At 40.6% G+C, this 23,957-nt stretch overlaps 1 protein-coding gene across 1 annotated transcript; it reads right to left on the reverse strand.

Moving 5' to 3' along the window:
- Window positions 1–1,692: 1,692 nt before the first annotated feature.
- On the reverse strand, window positions 1,693–23,869 carry SVOP (SV2 related protein homolog (rat)). Its single transcript, XM_010285566.1, has 16 exons — window positions 23,835–23,869; window positions 19,558–19,718; window positions 17,859–17,944; window positions 16,672–16,770; window positions 14,979–15,050; window positions 14,629–14,753; window positions 11,856–11,919; window positions 10,721–10,846; window positions 9,528–9,656; window positions 8,080–8,153; window positions 7,668–7,744; window positions 6,428–6,535; window positions 4,790–4,901; window positions 3,440–3,521; window positions 3,125–3,214; window positions 1,693–2,454 (listed from the first exon to the last, which is right to left on the reverse strand). Exons 1-16 carry the CDS (start codon window positions 23,867–23,869, stop codon window positions 2,248–2,250), a joined length of 1,647 nt encoding a protein of 548 aa, XP_010283868.1. The 3' UTR covers window positions 1,693–2,247.
- Between the last annotated feature and the right edge of the window lie 88 nt (window positions 23,870–23,957).

Here is a 23,957-nt window from a genome sequence, read left to right on the forward strand (position 1 = left end):
CCTCTCACACCTCAGAGGCACAGCCCAAGGGAAACGAGTCCATCTCGCTCTACTTTGAGGCAGCACGCAGCTACCCCGGTTGCATAGTGCATTAGGGAGAATTATGCAACTACAGCCTGACAGAAGGAGGCAAAATCAAATTATTTGCACTGGTTGACAGCGCCACGAGAGCCCTGCCCATTAATTGGGGACTGACTGGAACTTCAGCTCGCTGGAGACTGAGCAGACAGGACACAGAGACAGCAGAGACAGAGATAACCAACCAGCACAGAGCAACCGCTGTTGGAACAGACAGCGTGTTTCTATGTCACCAGCCACATCTAAAGTGGGATCCCCTGTGAGCTGATCTCCATTTTCATGTTACTGTGAAAAGGAAAGTTTGCCTGTTCAGACCAACCACTTCTGGAGTCTTCCACTGCGGTCACCATCGAGCGGTAAATGAACAGACAGACATTTTGGTGCCTTGTCAAACTTTAACTTTTCTCAGCAGAAGATACCCACACACAGAATATCAATAACTTCTTTGGCCTTTTTCTATTAGTCTGAGTTTCCTCACTTTCTTTAAGGAATTATCCACTTCTAATTTTCCTTCAGTGCTATAAAGAAACAGCCTACCATGGCTTGGAGCATTATACGGCACTACAGTGCTGTAAAACCCGAAGTGAAAGCTGAACCCCAAGTGTGTTCGTTTGTAGTGCACCCAAACATGGACTCAGTGACCTCTTCTTGCCCCACAGAAAAGGGGCTTGGTTCCCAGAACACTTAAAATATTCTACTGTGCAAAAATTTGTTTCACACTTACCTACATTTACGTGAGACAACTGACCACACATACTATAAAAATGTATTGCTTCCCACAGCCTAGTGATGAGCATTTAGTCCATCTCACTTACATTTGGTTGTGTGTTCCATAGTCTGGAATCCTGAAAATAAACTGAGACACCGGTGAGACATGTCTCAGCTTCCTTATGCATTTCCTTGCTGCACATTCACAGACTCTGAAATCTGACTTCCTGCATAGCGACAGATTTCTGACAAACAAGACAAACTTATCCTCACCTGAACTCCGTTACATTCTCTGACAAGAGCAGAATCATCAGCCTCGAGGAGCAACATATGAAGGAGTGAAGTTCCTCATCTAAGGATGATTGCAGTTCAGCTCTTCCCATGATTTTTGTTTGTTTATGACATGATGCCAGCTACATTCCTTTGTCACCAGCTTGACGTTACAGTCAGTTTACAGTTAGCAGCTATCGAAAAGTTCTGCCCAGCTGTCAGGAGGCCAGCTTCTGTTGGGAGACACCTGAAAGCAGCTCCATCCAAACTGCTACATGCAGCTGTTCAGACCGAGGCATTTTTATCAAAGGTTTTGGCTACACCACCGCGAGAACATACTTAGGCAAATTGAGCAGAAACATACCTGGACCCATGCAGAAAAACCACAGCGTGCACCTCCACACACAAAGAGACACCAGTACAGCTGAAGCAGTCTTCACCAAGCAGCAGACAGAGTGCTCAATGATTCCAGCAATGTTAGAAACGTCAAATTCTGCTCCAAACCACGAGGATTTACATTTCTTATATAAGGTTCCATCTCTGCAACAAATACCACTCCTCACTGACTCAAACTACCTGCCTTGGGTGGAGAAACGTTCAGAAAATCGTTTCCAAGCAATCAGTGCCTGTTAATTCTCAAGGAACAGACCCCTTAAGCAAGGGAACTAGAAAGCATTGGTTGATTTGTCATTACCACATCTTGTTGTTGTTGATGGCTAAAAAGCGCAAGGCAGGCATCTAATTCATAAAAATTACTCTGTACTGTATGGAATCCACCGTGTGCTATGCCAGGTACACAATAAATACTAATCTTTTGTTTTTAGGCATTGAGAGTACATTATGTTAATTACAGCTTATACCAAGTTGCATTCAGTTAGGTATTTGCTTGGCACGGGACGTTTTAAGCTCAATAGCTGACCATGCAAACACAACAGACTTCAGAAAAACCCTTCCTGCTAACCTTCAGATGATATCTCGATCAAATGCCTCTCAGTACAGAAGTAAAGTTTTTATGAGTGTGAGCAAAGAGCAGCAGAGACACAATTTGCTTAGGTTCAACCCAAAAGTTCCTGCAGTTTGACACATGACATTGGCAGTGACAGTATGGTTGGCTTTCTGGGGTTGCTTCAGGGTTGGACTTTTTGTGAGAGAGATCTATCATTCGTTCTTTCAGAAGGTTTTCATGTCCCATCATTCCTGCGATCCAGAGTTTGACCTGGTGACCCCTGGGGAGTGAGATCCTCTCCCAACCATCTCCTGTCCCCACTCTCTGTGGCTGGACTCCTGTAAGCCACGACCTTTTGTTTCAATGGGCAAGAAGCAGGAAGCCACAGCGGCCAGCAGGCAACATCCACTGTAAACCACCAGTGTTAAATAGACTGAAGATTCCAACATCACCTGCAGAAAAAAGGCAGAAAATACAAAATATCATCCCTGAGCCTTATCACAGAAATAAATATTAATACTAGATGTTTAACATGCACTGCTGCATACTTTCTTTCCTCAATGATGACACACAGCTGTTAAACATTGACAAAACAGCCTGGATTACAAGTGCCACAAGGTGCTGCTGCTCTTATGTATTAGACAGGACTGAAGCAAATCACAAGTTTTCTACCTAGCCCTCTGCAGAGTCACTGCTTCTGACACAGTCTTCTGAGTCCTGTCCCTGCAGAGCCTGGCTCCCCTAACCTCCCTGCCTAAGTCCTTCCACATACCCTTAAGGTTTATGTCCTCCAGGACCTCAGCCTGGGATCTCAGAAGAAAGGTGGCATTGCACCATGCACAGAAACTCCCTGCCTCTCACAAATCCCATCTCCAGATGGTGGCTTCCAAGGTGCCCTTACATCCATTCAGCAGCCTGCTTCTTGGTTATTTATCCCCCATCATATGGGCCTCTGGAGCAAGAGGTAAATTCAGAGGTGAACCTGAACTCTCCTCGAGGAACAGGCAGCCACAACCCTCTTTCAACACAACACACAGATTGCCTTTGGTTTGGCCCTTACAGCAGAAAAGCAGGTTCTCCATTGCCCTCCTGTGCCTTCAGTCTCAGGAGAAGGGATTTTACCTGTGCAATGAATGGGGTTATGAGAGCTCCCACTCTGGCCATTCCACTGCATGTTCCCAGGCCCAAAGCACGTGTGGCTGTTGGATAAACCTGTGAACAAAGCATCAGCCCATTAACCCTAGTGGGAAGTTCTCTTCCCTCCAGTCTCCTAAATCAATGGAAATTAGTAAGTGGTACTACAGCAAGTTCTGTTAGACAATGAGATCATCAACTCATATCTGGGGTAAGCTCCATTGTGAAGAGGTCATAAAAATGACTTTCCCACCACGTTCTCACTCCCCTTAAATATTCTCATTACAAAACCAACCTCCTTACCTCAGGAGTGTAAACATAAGCAGCCTGAAATCCTCCTGAAATAAAAGCTCTTGCAATGAAGAGCAGCACAGTAAGAACATTTCTGTGAGAATAAAAAGGAAAGCAGTGTTTGGGATTGCTCTGTACAATCTGTTTGTTTAACGTGGAGGCAAGTGCAATAAAAATGCTAAATTGTTAGAATGATTTCTTTTGTTTTTTAATGAAACCTTTGTATCTTTTCTGGACCTTTAATATAACAACGGTGCCAAACAATCTGCATTCCCACAATCACATCAGTTTTCTAAGTATATTCATTCTAACTGACAGCTGTGGCCTATTGAAACAAGCAGCGAATGCCTAGGCTTATCTAAATAAGAAAAATATATTCCACATTATGAATGGTGCTAACAAAAAAATGGCACACATGAGAAGGAAATGAGAGTGAGGGTTTCCTGTTTAAAAGACATGAACCTACTATGTACCACCTGGATATTTGCAACTCTGTAAGGCTTCTTATTACAGGGTTTCGGTACTATAAGGTTTTGTACAGTGCCTGGCAAGGTTTAAATTCAGACAGCTCTCCTCTGGCTGTTAGGTCATTTTCTTATTCGTCAGCCCCAAGGTACAGACACTGTCGCATGCATGTGGCATGAAGGCCAGATGCAGTCAGAGCTCAGCTGGAAATCTGATACCATTAAGATTGAAGGGCAGAGCTGCCAACCAACTTGTTCTTTGGAAAACCTGCATGAAGGACAGATACCGCACAATACTAAAATGTGAACCCAAGTTCTTTTGAAAGTCGGGCCCCATGTATCTGTAACACCAGCATAAAGGTCCACCAGCCATGCTGGATACAGCTTCGAGGTTGTGCCAGTCAGCATCTATTGCTTCTCACATAACTCTGCCATAGCACTTAGACCACACAGAGCCCATGACAAGTGAAGCAGTCAGAGCACCTGAATGGGAGGGAGAGGCTGGGCTTGGCTGTGAAGCACTGCCCTGCTACAGTCAGCCTGGGGAAACACAGGTAATGAATGGCAGAGAGCAGTACATGAACCAGCTACGGAGGCTCATGACATCAGATCTGATTTAAAAATTGTCCAGTGGTTACCTCCAACTCAGACATAAGCTCTTACTTCCCCCTTGGGATTGTTCTGTCCGCAAGATTATAGTGAAGGATCTCTCCTCTCCTGCTTCTTTTAGTTTCCTTCCAAACTCTGGCGAGAAAACCTAACAACATCCTTAATTCTTTCTCCAGCTGAGCACAACCATCTCATGGCTTTTCAAACCACCACTTCCAGTTCTCCTGCCATAATTAAGAGAGAACATGGACGAATCAGATATATCAGTTGTTCACTGTGTTTTACTTACCTTCCAACGCAGAGAAACAGCAGAAGACTGCAAAAGGAGAAGACAAAAAAGGACAGGGCCATGGTTTTCTTGCGGCCTATCCGATCAATAATCCATAGCGTTACTAACACACCTGTAGAAGGAGACAAGTTTACTGTTGGGAATTGAGCAAAGGTGGAAGCTGCAGCAGCTGGATTTTAATATAGGCTGGGTTATATAGATATGAAATTTTGTTGTCTCTTTCTTTAAAATACTTTGCTGGCAGAGGTATCAGGCAGGGGTGTAGAATGGGTTGCCCCCAGCCGTTGGTGCCACGTGAAAACAGAAGGTCTGTGTCCCAGCTGGTGAGTCTTGCTCCGTGTTCACAGCCCTGCTGGTCCACACATCCACATGCCCACACACTCAGGAGCTACACACGGACGTAGGAGTGAGCAATCAACTCTGACACCTGTTAACCACCAATTATTGCAATGTTTACCAACGCAAACGCTAAAAATGCCTGCCTTATGTCTCACTGGAATATCTTTTGTTCAGCTTCTGAGCCTTGGTCCTTGCTAATCTTCTTACTGATAGATGTAAGGGCTCTTTAGAACTTAGTATTTTCTTCCCATTGCGTTATTTATATGCTACCATCAAATTATTTCTCACCTGCTGTTTGATAAAGGAAATAGATCAAGCCCTATAAGTCTCACAGTGTTAATGTGAGTTATGCAACTTTTCCAGATCCTTTTAAAAACGGACTTACAGGGAGCGTGGGGATTATTCAAGCATCAGAGCTGCCAGTGTCATATTCAGAGGTATCCTTGTAGTATTTCTTAATCCTGCCTTAGTGTGTCTCAGGATCAAATGACTCCTTGTAGCTACAGCATCAGTCCAAGAGTACATATTCTCTTTTTTGTCCACCGTATACTGACATCCGCCCCAGAATGACTGTTATGCAGGTCAGTTTTCCCATTAGGGAGGGACTATGCATATTTACCAGTCATAGACTTACACCTTTTCACCTACAAAATGGCTTATCTTTGAGCATTTGTCCCTGCAACTATAATCTGGAACAGTGAAAATAACTTGACCGCTGCCTCACAGTATTATTTCAAACAGATTAATACTGAGAGATCATCTTCCACATCTGAAGGAACAATGGCTATCACATACTAACTATCCTGCTTGTCCTGTCTCAAACTGTTCATTGAAATTTGCTAAAATTGACTGAAAATCATGACTGAGGCTGGACACAGAGCTTTAGGAAACTGTTTCTCCATTGATTCACTATAACCACCATCCTTTTAAAATAGTTCTGCAAAGTCATTTACGGATAAAAGTTCAAGTGATTCTGCCCCTTTGATTTAATTGTTACTCTTCCTCTGAATGCCTAATAAGTTGTTTGGATAGAATCCATAGTCAGATGGACCATTATAGCTTCACAAAGCAATTACTAATGATTTTATCTGTAGTGATCACATGGGCAGCGAAGAGAGCTACAGTTACTGCGTGCACTGCGTATATCAAGTAGTCCAAGCAAGGAGTTCTGGTGCTGCATGAAATACATTGGCATCAGGCCAGACACAAGAGCCCGCTTCATTGCTTGTTCCAGAGCCCATTCCAATCACACTGAGCCACTGTGAGTGAAAAGAACTGGTGCTTCTTATTGCCACTTACCAGGGAATTCAGACAGGGTTGTCCAGAGGAGATCAGTGTAGTCTTCCTCTGTCAGATACTCACAGGTCAGGCTGCACTTTGCTTTAACTTCTTTCCTTCTACTGGATACTGTGGGAGGAAAAAGAAAAAAACCCAAACATTTAATTTATTATAAGTAATTTCTTCTCTGCTTACCTTCCTTTACTGCTGATATGTCCTTATCACTCTTACTGCTAAAACTGATAGAAGGGAGGTACTGAAAAGATCCTGCTGCACAGCAGGTATGTTCTACCTGGAAGATACAGCTGAGAATTAACAGTTTATAATCTTATTTGTGGCAGGATGTCTTACCTCTGCAACCATCACAATCAGAATGAAAACTTACACTTCCTTATCAGTTGTACAGGCTTAGTTATTTTCCAGTCCAGGGCTCATGACAATGAACAGAATTGACATCAATAGTTCAGTTTCTCCCTACATAAACTGGGATATTAACACTTAATCTATAGTTCAAGAAGACTGAATAATACCGTGTCTTTGTCAGAACGAGTAGTTTTAAAGCATGCGTGCTCCTTTGTGGAGGCTAACCAGAGTCCCTCATTTTCTCTCAAATAGCTAATAGACTGTTGTAGAAGCTTGGGATCTCTGTCTTCTCTCAATACTGCCCATCTTCTTTCTATAATTTTCCAACTATCAGACTGTTTTCACTAATCACAAGTGTTCTGAATACAAGCATGCGTCCCCTGGGGAATGAAATTTTTCAAGCCTCTTCTTAATGCAGTCAAAGCACTTTTTTTTTTTTTTTTTTAACACAAAAATCTGCAGGAAAAAAGGTAATGGTTTCCCAACATTATCTTTTTTCTCAGCAGGTCTTCACAACTTGAGAACCTGGGAGCTCCACAGCAGCAGCAGTTGTCTCTATCTCAGAACTAATTAGGCCTGTCAAATCTGGAAATGTACATTTATTCAATCATTTCTTTCTCAAGAAGAACAGATACTTTTCTAACAGGTCTCCCTTGAAGGCTGTCTTGCTGTTTTTCATTTTGGGCTCAGAGACACTGCAGGACCTCTCCGCATTGTGCAGGAGACAAGGAACAGTTTATCAAAAACGTCTAAAATAAGTAACCCTTTACGTGGATGCCTTAAAATTCAGGCTGGCAGCCACAGTCCTTTCCAAACTAACAGCAGAAGGTCATCTAATAAAAGATATTCCACCACTTAACAGGATATATTTAAAAAGAAAAGATGGACTAATACTCACTGCTGCAGACATCTCCTGCTTGGAAGAACTCTGTAGTTAATAAAACTAACCCATAATATGAAAAAGCATTGGAAAACCTGCAAGGAAGAAAACGAGAGGAAGTCTTAGCTGGTCAAATCTATAGCAAACAACGTGAATCAAAATTGAACCTACTGTGTGAGGACTTCCATCAAGTGCTGCCTCAAAACTGCCTTCTATCAGCATTTAGAAAATGAAGGGACAATTAGATTGAGAATGCCACTGATTGGGTGGTTTAATAAATTACAAATCAAGAGAGGTGGGGCTGGTTTTTTGTTGTTTTGGGTTTTTTTTTTTAGGAGGAAGTTGCTGTATTTTAGTGATACTGTAAAACACCTCCATTAGAAACCACTTAGAATTGTGCTGGCACTGAGCCATTTATATTTCCTCTTACCATATAAACCAGAGTAACAATGTGGTCCATCTAAAATGGGGCGTAAAAAGGTCCCTCATTTTTCCTCGGTCTTCCTGTTGAAAATAAGCAGAAGTCAGATGATCAGGGCACTCACTGGTCCTGGACTGGAGGATGCAGAGTGGCACGGGATGATACAATACACAGTCCTACGTACTGTATCTCAGGATGAGCGTCTGGTTTCAGCTGAGGGCTATTCAGGTTGCAGGAGCAACACTGGAGCTGGGCTCCAAGTAAAGAATTCCTCTGCCAAGGGGAATTCTCTAGGACGTAACGATATCAAAACCAGTTCATGCACAGGGCACACTACTCCTCCACAGAGAAAGTGAGGATCTGTCAGAACAAGGTGGGGCTGGGAAGAGGTAGAGCAGAACTTTGCCAATCCACAGGTGGCATATGATTCATGTGGCCCACAGCCAGCTCCTGTAAATCAGAGCAGCCCCTCAGGGCTTCTGATCTAGGGTAAGGTCCTGAGGAACTACAGGCAGCCCTCCTGCAAGCAGACCCCTTTTAAACTGTGTGGATCTTAGAGAGAGTGGAGGGCTCAGCCCATAAGCTTGTGGTTAAGGAAAAGTATTTTCCCACCCCACCCTGAAAACAAAACTTGGAGAGTGCTCCTGCACAGCCCATCAAAATTACCATGACTGAACTAAGCATTTGCAAAATGCACAGGAGCTCAAATCCTCACTGATCTAGACCTTAGAAAATCAAACCTCCACCTCTGATTAGTAAGATGCTGTCATTACCAACAGGCTCCTGCCTAGCTTTACAGCTTTGCTCTTGTTCAAATCTAGAAGTCTCCCTCTGCTGTCCTTCCTTGCTGGCTAACTTTGTAACTTTCTTTTCTTACAAAAGTCTGCTCATTGTTCTGTAAATGCAGAGCTGCTTTATATGTTGACAGGGGTGATGAAAAGTTGGCCATATAAAGCTGAAATAAAAAAGCATCCAGTGCAATTCATACAGTAATATGCAGCTCAGAAGTAACAGCCTGAATTACTCCATGCATTAGGACTGAATAGGAGCTTGCAGCTTTCCCACTCCAGAAAATCAGGATTAGCTTAAAAATGAGGTACAGCTAAAGAGTCAAACTCCATCTTGTCTCATGAGTTCAGATCTGGGAATTCTGATGTGAGTTCTTTGGTAGCCTCAAGGTTTGATTTTCTTTAATAATGGGGTCTTAGAGTGAGGTTAAATAACATTAATGCCCACTTTAAAGGTCCTTTTCGCTTGCAGGATTTTCATGTAAATAAAAATGAGAAACTAACTCCTCACTGTCAGAGAGGCTTATAGGATCATCTCTCATTTTTTTATTACTGGTTGAGACATTAAAATTAAACTTAACATTGATTATTTGCTTATAAAAATACATATGAATGTAGCACAGTTTGATTGTATCCCACGTTAGTAATGTGCCTGTTACCTGCACATACCTGTCTGGAAATAATTAATTTTCCCAAAGGCATTGGAGCTCCATTTTCCGTTGCTATCCGCTTTAAAGTGGCAATTGCTTTTTCTTGATTTCCAGATAATACATCATACCTGGCACTTTCTGGCAGCCACTAAGAGAGCAAAGCAGATCACAAGCACAATGATGTCAAAAACACAGCAATAAACAAACTGGGGATTTTCTTTGTGGGCTTACAGTGGGAAATCTCAGCGACTCAAGCAGACTGCTCACATAAGAAAGGATTACAGAACTAACCTTTTATCGATTCAGAGAACCATCTTTCTGTCAAATGTCAAACTCCTCCTTAGGCTTTAAGAAACTGCAAAACCCCACTTTCACCATAAAGTCAGAACTCCAGTCTAAAATCTTTCCCTTCTGTTACCTTAGTTTTATTCTTGAGAAATGTTAGGCATTTTTACAGGTTCTTTACATTACACCTTCTCAGTAGGAAAGGCAAAGCATCCAGGGCAGATCACAAGATACTCTAGGCATTCCAAAATTTGCATTTTTAAGCTCCTTTTAAAAACGAGCATGTTAGCACCTGTATAACTTGAGGTATCGCTGAAAAACAATGTCAGTTTTTTATTCCTAGGAATAATAACAATCTAACTAAACAACCTGACAAGGACATATATCTTTGAGATATATGAGTGACTGGCAAATATATTACCTAATAATAGTGCACTGAAGCTCAGGTTTAACTCATATAGGTCTTATTTTAGAATCTGACCCGCGCTACGCAGATTTTACCCCTGATTTGGGTGGATTTTTTAAGTGGGCAGTAATAATAAAAGGTACAATTTTGACAAAGTAATTTAAAAATCTAAAGAGCAATCAGGGAAATAGCAACAGCTTTTAATAAAATGTTGGTTCCACTGAGCTTAGCTGAAATAAATTCATTAAATTGGAGAGGTTTCCAGGCCTGATTTGGTTTCACAAAATTCCAGCCCACCATTGTCCTCCAGCAATTACAGTCACATAAACACAGATCTCACTGGAATGTTTTTACTAGCACCCTGTTGAAACAACAGCATTTTTGTCATTATTTCAGATGTTTCAGAGAAGACACGAACAGAGAGCTCAACAGTGTCACAATTTCCTTCATTCAGGTTATAGAATCAGGTAGAGAAGTGGTAGATTGATGGAACATATATTCGTCTTTGAAAGAATACCTACAAAACATAGGACAGCGAAGAGCAAAAGTGGGAGGGCAGAAAGAATGAGAAGCCACCGCCAGCCAAGAGTGGGCATCACCAACACTGCTAGAAGGACTTCAAACACAGTCCCAATGGCCCAAAAGACCTGCCAAAGGGAAAAGAAACAGTCACAAATGAGAATAAGAGTGCTCTTAAGGCCTCCTCCTTTGTAACATTCCAAGATTCGCTCTCTAGGGACAGCTGGAGAGAGAAGTGCCAGAGACATTTCAAACATGTACCACTGTATGGAAATAGAGTCCAGACATTTTAAGGGGATTTGTTTAAATGTCATGGAAGCTAAAATGTTCATTTCTGAAAACCTAGCATCGACCTTCTCTAGACACTCATGTTTGTAGCTTCTTGTGAGGAATAGACTCATCACATGCTGTTTCTTAAGCAAAATGACCATTAATGTATGTGTCTATGAGTATCATTCCCAGCTACCACTATGAAATTTATGGTATTTGTTTTCCTTACCAAAACCAAGCTACCAAAGCCACAGAGTTTGGCCTGTAGATGAAAGAAGGAATTGATACCTTCTTAGCAAATAACAGAGCTGGCACCCTCTTGCATATGCTACCCATGCAGGATTATTCTCCTTTAGATTATGAAACCACTTAGCTCATTATTTAACACTCAGAATATATTTCTAACCCAGGGTTGCTCAGAGGCAGCCAAACTGTGGTAGAACAAAAGTGACACAGAAAGGAGTAATTCATCTACTGAACTCTATTTACAAAAGATTAATCAAGTGAATGTAGGACTAGCCAGCAGATATCTTAGAAGACTGGTTTTCCACTGAGAAGCTGTTTCAGTTTGGTGAGGTTTTCCACAAGGATGCTCCTTCCAAACTGACTGATGCAGACAAGTAATAGTACTGTTCTCTGACCCTTCAACCACCCATTAAAGGGCTGAGAATTTTCTCTTAAAGTATTTATAGGGCAAAATTCTGCTTTCTGTGACTTTGATACATTTGGGCTGAATATGGGGAGCTGAATTTAGCCCTGCATTTACTGCAGCTATGTACGAAATGTCTAGTCAGCAGGACTGAATGGATGTAACCAGCAGCAGAATTTGTCCCTCTAGGGACCAGTATGCATAGCTACACTGCTCACCTCTATTAATAAAATGCATTTTGCTCTGGCTTTCATTGGAAGGAATTCAGCATATAAGGTTACCCTGTAAAGAGTGAACATCGAGAAAAATGTCATGTTAGCACATTGAGAAAAACACCACGTTAGCACAATGAGAGAGGTTCAAACATTTCGTTTGCCTTTTATCAAAATTGCCAAACCCATAGTAGTAACGCAAAACCCTTCCTAGCCCTCAGAGTCAGCAAGGCTGTGGACACTCGCTCAGACTCCCCTTTCTACATCAGAACAAAACCCCTTTAGTTCATCATTGCAATGGAGGACAGAATTCACTCTGTTCATGTGATTTTGTAACCCTATAGCTGTTAGCTAAATGTAGCAGTTCTTGATGCATATGTTTTCACAACCCTGCTCTGGTCTGGGACAGGCATTACGCCTGTTATTTTCAGTGTGATCCATCAGCACTCAACACAAACTCTTGCTGGGTAAAGTATTTCTTCAGGGCTTTACAACTGGCTCAGAGAATTTCATATCAGTCTACTCTGCCAGGTTTCAATTCTCCAAGAGGTGAATACTTTGGAGGTCTGATCCTGTTACTGGTATAAAATAATTTGCATTCTTTTATTGTGGGAATTCAAAAAGAAATCATCTAACTCTGCAGAGCCTTTGTTTCATAACTGTGCCAAAGAGTAATGGTACAGCTTCTCTGTGAGTATTTCCTAAGGATGAATGCAAGGGACAGCAGCCAGTCAAGGCTCTCTTGTCTTCTTCAAACCATCTGGTAAGACTTGTTCTTTGCTCCTACTCTGTTTGCATTCCATTGACTCATCCTCATCTAAACTCCTTAGGCTTTCTTTGATGTTTGTGACAAAACTCCTGCTAACTTGACAAATGGTGGATTGATCTCTGAGTAGCTTCCCAGAACTCAGTTCATTGGAGTATAGAGGTGCACACAATATTATATTAAATCAGTGATTAAGAGGAGAAGGAAGTAAAATCACGTAATGAAATGTAGAGCAGTCCCCTATATATTGCAGCAGAGAACAAGAGCTGATTAATGCTGTACAGAACTGTTTTCTTAAGGGAATACTCCATATCTTCTGGATGTTGGCACTGTGAATGAATAGTCATACTCAGAGAAAATTCCAGAAAATTCCCAGAGGAGGCCACAGCTTATCAGGTGCAGCTCCTACATACGTATAGATAGAGGGATATCTGCTATAGCCAGTTCATTTACTATTGCTGGTTGCTTTCTTTTTAATAGCACCTTTCATAAAAATCTCTCTCTCATACTCATTATTGAATATAGAATTATAAAGATACCTTTGTGATTCCATTGAAATTCAGCCACTCATATCCGAAGTTACATAGCCCACTTAAGGCTATTAGAAAGGAGCTACTTTTCCTGCTTCACACATATTTACTCCTCTGTCAAAGGAATCACTATTATAGTTAGAACAAGAAACAGACTCAGCAGCAATGGAATCCACTCTGAGTTCTGTAACCAGCTCTTCTTTGTCTCTCATTAAGTCACATAGCCTTTGTGCATTATCCGCCCCTCTGTAAACAGGCACTAGCTGTGCTGTAGCTGTTCCACTGGGGCTCTGTGGAACATCATTAATATGTGTTTGCAGTACAAGGCATTATTAACTCTGATGCTTTGTCTGTGTTGGTCTCCCGCCTCATTCCAGTTGTGCTCAGATGGAACTGCAGAGGCAGAAGCTGCCTCACCGTTGGTCAATACACAGTAGGCTAAGGACTTTCCTATTTTATATACACGTTATACTTTTGTGCAGCTTCTTAAGGTGGGCAGGAGAGCATTAAAAGGAAATTAATAATACTGTGATGTTCCATCTCAGCTCTGAATCTTTTATCTGGGAATGGCAATAGAAAAGACAGGATATTGACTTGTGAAGAAGTCTATGAGCCATCAATCACAGTTAGACTCTGACTACTCCAAAATAGCACCTCCATGGGGCAAAATATCAATTATTAATAAGGATAAAAGACTACACAGAGAGAGAATGGCTATATGCTTCCCTTTACATTTATAATTAAAAGCCTAGAGCAGTTATTCATTCCAAGTGGAAAATTTAGAGATCCCCCTCTTCAATGAATGGAATGCCACAGTAATAGAGAAATATCCTGGTGGAGAAATATTACCTGGTGGTAATAAGAAATCCACCTTTCTTATTAGAAACGTGTCCGAGCCATCAAGATATCTTCAGTGCTCCAGATTTGGGCTGTGTAGTTTTGGAATTCCAATTCAGGTTCAGACGTGAAAGTTCAGGCTCTGCCTGAACAATAATCTGAAGTTTTACAATCAGGAGCTGGCTCTGCCTCTAAATGCTAATGTTTAGGTCATGACCTATCTTGCAGCAAAACCATGTTGTCCCTCACGGACTCCACCAATACAATCTAGCAACGCAGTGTTTAGGCACAGCTACAAAATGCTGTCTGTTGTGTTTTACCCACTTCTAGGTGGGCTCTTTGGGCCTCTCATTTTCACCATGGTTTACCTGGGGGAATGAGAGCAGCTTAAAAGGGCTTAAGGCATAGAACATACTACATTGAGGGATGCAGCTTGTTCACATAGAAGTCACTGTAAATCTGATTCACCTCAGTGATGTGTTAGGTATCTTCAAAGCCTTCTCAGAGCTTAATATATTAGTTCCAAAATACTTAGAAAAAAATGGGTTTGGGACAACTGAACACAGGCATGTCTTCAATTTGACATAAGCATTTTTAAAAAAATAAATAGAAAAGAGAAAGTTTGGACTTGTGAATATTTACTTACGACTGAGGCACTCCTCCAATCCCAAAGCCCACCAGGCCCCTCAGCACCAAGATCCAGCTATACACTGGTGCAAAACCACTGAGGATCCCATAGTAGAGTGTCCACAACACACTGATCTTTAGGCCCTGTATTTAACAAACAAGCAGGAAGAAAAGAAAGTCTCTGCTGTAACACAAATTAACGAAATGTAAAGTAGAGCTTCAAACTCCTTTTATTTCATGGGAGGTCAATTCTGGCTCTGCTTAATTCTGCTTCATACATGTGGACTATGACACTTGTGAACATCATGCACTGAAACACCCACACTGTAGAATTACTAGAATAGATTCCAGTAGGAGCTGAAGACTTACTGTTTTTCTCCCGTACTGGTCTGAAATGTTTCCCCAAAGGGTGGAGCTGGACATCATTCCCACAAACACCACCTGTGAAACACCAGAAAAAAATCTTCCCCTTAACAAGACAAGTGAAAATTTCCACATGACAGCAAAGAGGACACAACTTCACAATGAAACTAGAAGATTTCAGCTCTAACAACAGAGCAAAATGTCCAGGTTTTCTGGGTACAGTTGCTCAGTAGAGAAACTACAGTCTCTCAGTAGAGACTGTTAAAGATAATCATTCATATAGTAGGATTTTTCAAAAGTCACTCAGCATTAGCCTAACTTCATGTCCACTGATTTGAAAGGGAATTCGCTATTGCCCAGGAATGGGGATGAGTGTCAGCAGACTGTTCAAGCCAAGGTCTCTCAGCTTCTTCCTGTGGTAGGCCCATTTTCAGTAGCTGCCTTGCTCTTCTTGAGGTCAGGAATCTGAACACAACATAAATAAACCAAATCTCTGCCAGGCTACTTGTCATCACATCACCCTTATCTTACCTGTTAATTTGTGAACTACTGAATTAGACCAGTGCTGAGTATTTCTGAGCTTTTGATAAATGGAAAAAAAAAAATTATAAGAAAAGACTGGAGAGCTCAATTTGCCACTAAATGGGAATCATTGTCTTGTTTCTGGGTCTTTTTTTTTTTTTTTTGCTGAAGGGTTTTCATAACTCACAAAAACAATCTTTTTTTTCAGAGGTGACATCAAAAAGTATAGTTTATTCTGTAGATGGAGAGAGAAATGAAATCCTTCTCAATGAAAGTAAGAGCAAAACCAAAGCATATTTCCCCCATCAGTGCATTAAAACCATAGGAATTTTGTCTGAGAAAGAAGTGCATACTCAAGCAATAAGTGGGGTAAGAAGCAGTTCTGTTTGTCAAAGCTTTTGTCTCATGTCCACTGACCCCTTCTCCTTCTGATTTTGCTCACCAAGGATAAAATTGTCCTGAGCTGAAAGAAGGAATGAGACCTTCCTTCAGATGGGCTGTCTGCATGCAGGTATGGGAAAGGACGTGATCTTAACTGATTTAAATCTATTGAGCATTTTGACCAATTTACACAACACCACAAATGGCACCAAAAGCTAAAGGAAAAAGAAATGTAGGAGTTAAAGTGCATGCCATACAACAATAGCATATGCTGAGAGAAGGGTCCCAAAACCAGTTTTCTTATCCCTAAAGGCATTGCATCATAGCACCATACCTAGAGTTGGTATTATAAGAGCTCTGCTCGCAAAGATCACTGGATGAAAAACCTTGAAAAGAGATTGCTTGCTCTCTCTCACGGCTCCCAGTCTGTTCAAGTACAAGCAAGCTTAAATGCAGTAAGAGAGAAAGATTTTCAAGAAAGATAGTAAAAATTTACCAATCCTTTTTTTCAATTAATCAAATGGTTTGAATTTTAGGATGAGTCTCAGTCAAGTCATATATTTTCCTGGAAATCACATGAAACTTTGAACCTGAAACTTGCAAAATTTCCTCAGTTCTCACTGAGTTTCATTTCCTCAAGCTCTCGCTTTTAAAAAGACTCCTATATTCTTCGGAGCCAAAGGCAATTTGCAAAGGCCACGAACAGATTTAACCTTGGGATATAAAGTATAATGTCTGAATAACAATGAGTGGAAAAACCTTACAGAATACAGGAGCTGTCAGTTATTTTTCCTACCGATGTGAGCAATGCAACCTGCCAGCTTGGTAATCGCCACTCACAATGAAGCTGAGGAGCTAGGATACTTAAAATCATCATTTCCATAGCATCTGCCATCTAGAAGGGTAAAAAAGAAACAAAAATAAATAACTGCCTGAAAATTAGATTGACATAGCAGATAATAATATAGCTTCTTGAAATTAACCTTGTTTCTGCTCTGTGCGTTCCCACTCTGTAGGTGAAACAAAATGGTTATGTTTGCAAGGTACAGTGGATGTACACAGTGTGGAGAAAAAAAGCAACAGTTGCACTTTTAAATAAATCTCTGATTGTCATAGTGTTTAGTAACACTGGCAGAGAGGATTCAAAGAGCCAAATCAAAAGCTATGGTGGGTGACTTCGAGGAGGCTTGTCTGGTCAGTCACGCAGGTTCATTCACTTCCATATTGCCTGTTACAGGGATGAGCTTTCAACTCCTTTATACACAGACTCAATCAATCAGAACTGTTTACTACCTTATAACTTACTCCCTTCCTCCCTTATACACTACTTCTGGACTTTGTATCAAATATATTGATAGATCATCTGCAGGCCAAACTCCACTACTGACTTAGGATCTAAACCATGGCAGATTGTAACCTTATACATAGACGAAAGCTGGTAAATAAAGGCTCCAGATATCATTACCCTATAATATACCACAGCAGATGCAACATAGTGCTTCAGAAATAGCAGAAAAGTGAAAACAAAGCCTGTCTTTCTCTTCTTGGTATCAAGGTTAAAACTAGAAGTTACAGGTTGCTGTTCACCTGAAACTGAGATCACAATAATACTGACTGATACAGAGAACAGAGATTGTAGATAATGGGATGAATGTGGTAAAATCACTGCATGAAAACTGAGATCTGCTTCTGTAGGAATAGCCTAGTACCCCTTCCATTTCAAACAAGCATTTGAAGTAGAGAATCAGAATGATTTTTCAAACCCTGATTTATAAGAACTTCAGAGACAGAGAAATCAATCAGTTATTCATTGCTCCCACAGAACAAGTTAAGAGTCCAGCTGTCACTTCAAGTAAAATTCCTTCTTTATTGCACAATTCTCTGTTTAGAGACTTTTTGTCTGCAGAGAATGGCTACATTATTTGAAATCACTGAGATTCTCCAACTGATATCATGCAGTTAACATTGGTAACAATTACTTGCCCATGCTAATCCAGTAATGACAGAGAGCTTCCACTGGAACTTTCCAAATCCAATGGCTTCCACCGCATCTTCCACCATGAAAGTATCTAGAAAGAAAACAATTCTAGTGCAGAAGTGTACTCCTTTCTTAGTAAGAGCCATCCCTTGAGACAGCATTTTCTGTGAATGCAATTACTTATTAACTGGGTAATCTACTGAAATCTAAAATATATAACAGAATGCTACCTAGCTTTTATACAGTTCCTGCTCAGGAAAATCTCTGTGTTCTTCAGGAATCATGCTAAAGCCAAAATAATTCTAAATATTCCTAGAATATTCTATTCATATAGAAGTAAATCAGCATAGCACCAGTAACTCCAGCACATATTCAGCTTATTACTCCTGGGTATGACTCCACCAGCCACTGAATTGCAGCTTCCTCTGGTGAGAAGTATATGAGCTGTTCAACAGCACATTGCAATACTATGCAAGAGATGGAAAGTGCAGAAGAATATTCTTAATAAGAATAAAATATTCTTATAGCATGGAGAGTCAAACTTTGATTGTTTGAATCAAGAATTTGTCCAAGACACATACATCTTAAAACAAACTTTTGTTAAAAAAGCTGATGGTTCTTGCTTCTCCCACATTGTCATGACCTCATTGTTTTGTTCTTTCTGAAGAAGCTGAGATATCTCAAATTCCTTTTGCTCAAGTGTAAAATTAAAAATAAAGCAAAAATACATTTTGATAATCAAGTTGTTTAAATCAATTCAAGTCTCAAAGCTTTAACACTTCCAGCAGTTTAAAAACTACATTCACCACAGGAAAGCTTTATCTAGCTAAGAGTTCAATATCCTCACAAAGCAAAAGACAGAAACACAAACCAAAAGGAAATCAAACAAAATCTAACTGATAAAATGAAGCAGAGATATCATAAGACCTCAGTTTGTGACTTCAACCCAGGCATTTGGTGTGATGGCACTGAAGCTCAGCATATTGGGATGTTGCATCACTTGCACTTTTTTGGGCGATGTGCCAACTGAAATTCTACATACATCTGCAGACTTACACTGATGTGCTCAGTCTTTTGAGAAACTCACTGAGCTCGCTCCATGGTATTCTGGCTTCCTATTGCATCGATATGTTAATAAGTCCCCAGGAAAATAATCATCCTACAAAATTTTAGTATGACTTGTGCTAAGACAAAACCAACACTTCTCGTATCTTCTACACTGCCTTCAGGGCAGTCGGCACTTCTCTGCTAGGCAGCAAGCAGAGGCTGGGATGCACTTTCATTCTGTCCCTCTTGTCCTCTAGGCAAGTAGGAGACAGGAATACTGCAGCGGTTTCATGCTCAGCCTTGAAGGTGAGCCACGTGTATCTGCTCCAGTAAATTTAGCGATGTTTTAGGAGCACCGATCAGTTCTAAAGGAAACTACGTCAAATCTCCTGCATGAAATAGGTGGTGACAACTGAATACACAACTCCTTAAAAAGGTCTATTAGTGGTAATATATAAACAAACACATAAAACATCCCTCAGAGAACAAGGTAGCTAAATCGTGACTTTCAGGTGTAACATAATTTGCCTGTGTTATGGTTTCCTTCTTTTACCTGGGGATCTTTAACTTCTCTAAACACAGTGTATTCAGCCTGGTTGCAACATGACTGAAGAGGTCTCACCTTTCTCCTTACAGGAAAACAAGAAACCTACTCACCATCAGTTGGGTTGGCAAATTCTTTTGGCACTGCAGCTCCATCCTCTAGCTCAATAGGCTCTAGTTCTGTCCGAACACCCTCAATCTGAATTTCATGTGCTCCTGAAATGACATCCTCATCTGACCTTGAACTTTCCCCAGTGCGGCGAAACTTGACCACCCTAAGAACACAGAATCAAGGATTAGTACTTTGGCGGGTCTTTTCCAGGTTGAAGCTGTGTTTGGTTAGTCTTGAAGCCCTATTTGGTCAAACAGCAGTCAGGTTTCTCCCCACCCTCCTGTTTCCATTTCACATTCATAGAGAATGCTGTGACTTTTATTTGTACCTGCTTTTAGATACGGTATCCTCTTGGTTGCTACTGGCTTTGGAAAAACTGCAGAGTACATTGCTATGTGACATAGTCATCATTTTTGTACAAATAGGGTGTTATCATGCTAATGTATGAAGTTATAAAAACATAGAGGTTATAAAAATATGACAAAATTATATATATTTAATGATAATGATGTTTTGTGTGCCTAGACATTTATTGTGAATTAGACATAGCTGTGTCACTGAATTTCAGGTGCTTTGTCTTTGTAGGAAGAACCCAAATTCAATCTTCCACATTGTTTTCATAAGAATTGTTTTGTGTCTTAGGAGAAACGGAAGTCCGAAATTTGTCAGATTTTTAAACACTACTTAGTGAAGTAGGATTCATAATTCAGTGAATTGACTGATTTTTTTCCATTATGGTGATGATTGTGACTATAAATATGATTGCTTTCATCTCTCATCTTAAACTGAAGTACTTAATATTATATAATTTATTAAATACCTGTATTTTAAGAAACTATTTTATTTCCAATACTTGGTCCATCTGTACATTTTTGGAGTTTGTTAGGTAATAAGGTGGGACAGAATAAGAAAGTGAATCAGACGATACTTCTTTTTTCATTAAGTCCAAGGCAAGACTGAAGAGTGCACCTGCCTGCCAGCTATAGCCCTGGCATATGAGATGAAGATTGTCACATGAGTGTCGTGCTCATAGCTGTCTGTATTTTATATCATTTCTGGCACTAGCTGAGAGATAATGGTCTAATCCCTGCAGCAAGGCAACGGAGAGAATAAGCCATGAAAACACAACTTTGCTAAATTGACACAACTTTCACGTTTTGGTCGGAGCGATTTTGTGCAATGCTTTGTGCATATATAGAGGAGGTCCATTTTCCATCGGTTAAGTTTCCTGTGACCAAACAAAGATTTTGAAGCAGATCTACCATATTTAATTTAAGAGATTCCTCAAGCCTCCTTCACTTTACCTGCAACATCAGTGTAAATTTTTCATCTTGGGAAGTGACAATTTCTTGGACTTAAGTGAAATAGTTTTTTGGAAATGGATTAAATGAGTCTTGCTACTACCTCTTCTGATTTTCAATACATGAACATTTTAATTCTACAGTAAAGATTAGCAGAGAGCCTCTTGAACTTCAGTTTAATCCTCTGGTTTAGGGGTCAGCAAAACAAAACTATCAGCATCATTGTCAACTGCAGCTGCAGCATGCTGACATGCATGTACGACATTTCTAAAGGTGATCTGAAAGACTTTTCATATTTGGCACAAACCCAACTCTTACTTTCTCTTACAAGTGCCAATGACACAATCAATAGTTAATATAAGGGCAAAGTGATGGGCAACCTACAAAACTCCTGTAAATGGATTTTGGCCCAATGGTGGACAAGAGGATGGAGGAGTGAGCATCTCAGTCACCCATGGGGTTTTTGATGAAGAGAGGAGTCCTGGCCACGACCAGCCATTCAGTCCAGCTTAGGACTTCACTGTGGTAGGAACATAAAGCAGAGGGATACAAAATATTTTTCCTTTTATTTTCTCACAGTCCTGGCACATAGATTATTTCCCTGACCACAGCCCACCTGGGGAATTGCATATACTCACTAATGCTACACTGGCAGTAACCTGGAGAGAGAGAGAAGTACAATGACTGCTTTGTGAGGCTATCACTCAACTTTAGGACAGCCTGATTTGCAGGCTGTTGAGGTGTTTTGGGATGATTTTCTTTCAGGTCAACAGGGCATTGCAAGATCCGTATGGGGCAAATATTCTTTTTACTACTTTAGTAATGGTCTCATCTGCAGCAGGAAACTGAAAGATTTTCTCTGGCCTTTAAGTCTTGGTGGACAAATAACAGGGTCACAAATTTTGTTTTCAGTATGATAACATGAATGATAACATTTGAGGGTCTTAAACATAAGAACATAGAACAAAACCCCAGGTCGCTTCAAAATGGGCAAGAAAACTACATGGACTGCAGTGAAACGAGGGCTTATCTCACATTCTGATTTGGGGTATGCAGAGGATCCTTCACTCAGTTATAAGAAAAGACAAAACAATGAAACTCATCTGAATTCAGGTTCATATTTAGTTCCATTGAGAAAGTAAATTTTAAATTTTCTTAATCTGATGTTTTTTTAACCTCAGTACAACTATCTCTGTTTGAATTTTCTTTTGCTGACCCTATAGGACAAACACAAGTAATTACTACCCTCGCATTAAAATTGTCACTGAAGATATAATCCTCATATGACCTACAAAATACATATTCTCAGCAAACAAACACTGTTTGTTTGGGCAATTAATATTGAAGCACCTTTCACATCTTATTTACAAAAGCTTTACAAGCACCTGGTTTAACTATACAGGAAGTAAACTTTTATATTTTTATTTTTTAAACGAAGACTATTACTATAACTTCAGCAGTCTCAAAGCCTGGTGCAAAATTCATTGAAGTATATGGGCACCTCTTCCCCCAGTTCAGGAGGTCTGAAGTGCCATTACTCCATGGGATTGTGACTGAAAATCATTCATACAACCTATGTTGGTAACTGTTCAGTGTCCTAGAAAGCCACAGGAAAAATAAACACACCAATAAAAACCCTCCTGACTTTAAACTACCTGATCACAAAATCCCTGTATTACTGTTTCTTATTTTGTAATATTTGTTGAAGTAGACTTTCAGAAATGACCATTTCGGTCACTGACCATGGTTCCAGATGCTATACAAAGGCAGTGACTGATCTGACAATTGTAAATACTTCAATGGCAATCTGAAGTAGAGAGCTATCTGGCCACATTCCTCATCACAGGGAATAAAAAACCATGTTTATCACTTAGGAACCTATGAAACAAATTGACATAAATGAAGAAAAAAAAATCACACAGCGGTATTTACTGGTCCATACTCGCAAAATTCTTCACAGCTGAGACATCTCAGAGAGCTGCATTTGTTTGCAAGATCCCGCAGCGCTGAATAAGTCTAATTACACCTATATTGAAAGGTACTTTAGAACATTTTTCTCTATCTTGTTTTTAAAAAGAAAATTAGGGAAAAATGGCCTAATGAAATCATGTCTTATTCTTTTTACCGACAAGCTGAATGCATCCCAAATAAGTATTTGAAAATAACTGGAGTTCGTGTCCATTTTCCCAACTTATTAGGAATGTTATGGGACAGTTTGCTCTGTCATTGACATGAGCTCATTAATATTTAAAATCAACTTTAGGCATTTATTCCCTGCCTTGCAGAGTTAATGATTTATAAATAGGAACATCTTTCAAAGCACCTGATAATGGAGCATTAGGAGAAATGCACTTGTTTTTAAAGGAAACATTTTGCATTCATGAAAAGGAAACGAAACACTGGTGTTAAAAGGCAGCAATGCTTTTATCACCTTTTTGCACAGATCCAGCAACCACATCCCCACAGCAAGGAGTTCCTCACAAATAACAGCATTTTCCTTGTGCAGCAATGTTTGCTTCTCCAAAACATACAGTTAGGAAATGTCGATGATTACTCACTGCAAACACACCTTTGCAAAAGAGGTTCTGATCTGCAAGCAGTTCGCGGCACGGAGGAGGAAGCTGAGGAAGATGCCTTCCCTGGCACAACGTTATTTACAGATGCAATCCACCTTGCAAATTGCAATAGTAACGTTTCCTCTCAAAAAATCTTTTGGTACCTCCACGGTTTTATGCCACCCCTCCTTATTTCTACCACCATCAAGTTCATGCAAAATATAAAAATTGAGTGAATTTCTATAACAAATGTATCCCTGCATGCTGAACCCAGGCAGCTATACAAGAAAAATGGCCTGCTTCCCGGGGCCTAAGACACTTCTCAGAAATAATTCCCCTAAAAATCACCAGGATTCACGATATCCCTGCAGCCCGTTTAGAAGCAATCCTGCGCATCCCCGCTCCCCGGTCGGTGCTACTCACGGCAGCTGTCTCAGCTGGAATAAATCATCCTCCATTGCCGGGCTGCGTCTGGAGGAGCTGCTCTCATCGCTCTCGCATGGCGGGCACGGCTGGAGCTGCGGGCAGAGGCGGCGGGGCGGCCGC

The sequence above is a fragment of the Phaethon lepturus genome, unplaced genomic scaffold (assembly GCF_000687285.1).
Source record: "Phaethon lepturus isolate BGI_N335 unplaced genomic scaffold, ASM68728v1 scaffold45250, whole genome shotgun sequence".
Lineage (NCBI taxonomy): Eukaryota > Metazoa > Chordata > Aves > Phaethontiformes > Phaethontidae > Phaethon > Phaethon lepturus.

What these genes read in the sequence shown, in the direction of transcription:
- SVOP (XM_010285566.1), bottom strand. Translation starts at nt 23,869, where the DNA reads ATGGAGGATGATTTATTCCAGCTGAGACAGCTGCC. An exon ending in AACCCTGTCTGAATTCCCTG is followed by an intron (nt 4,902 to 6,427) that starts GTAAGTGGCAAT and finishes CTCCTTCTACAG; the next exon opens with GTGTGTTAGTAACGCTATGG. An exon ending in CTTATGTTTACACTCCTGAG is followed by an intron (nt 3,215 to 3,439) that starts GTAAGGAGGTTG and finishes CTTTGTTCACAG; the next exon opens with GTTTATCCAACAGCCACACG.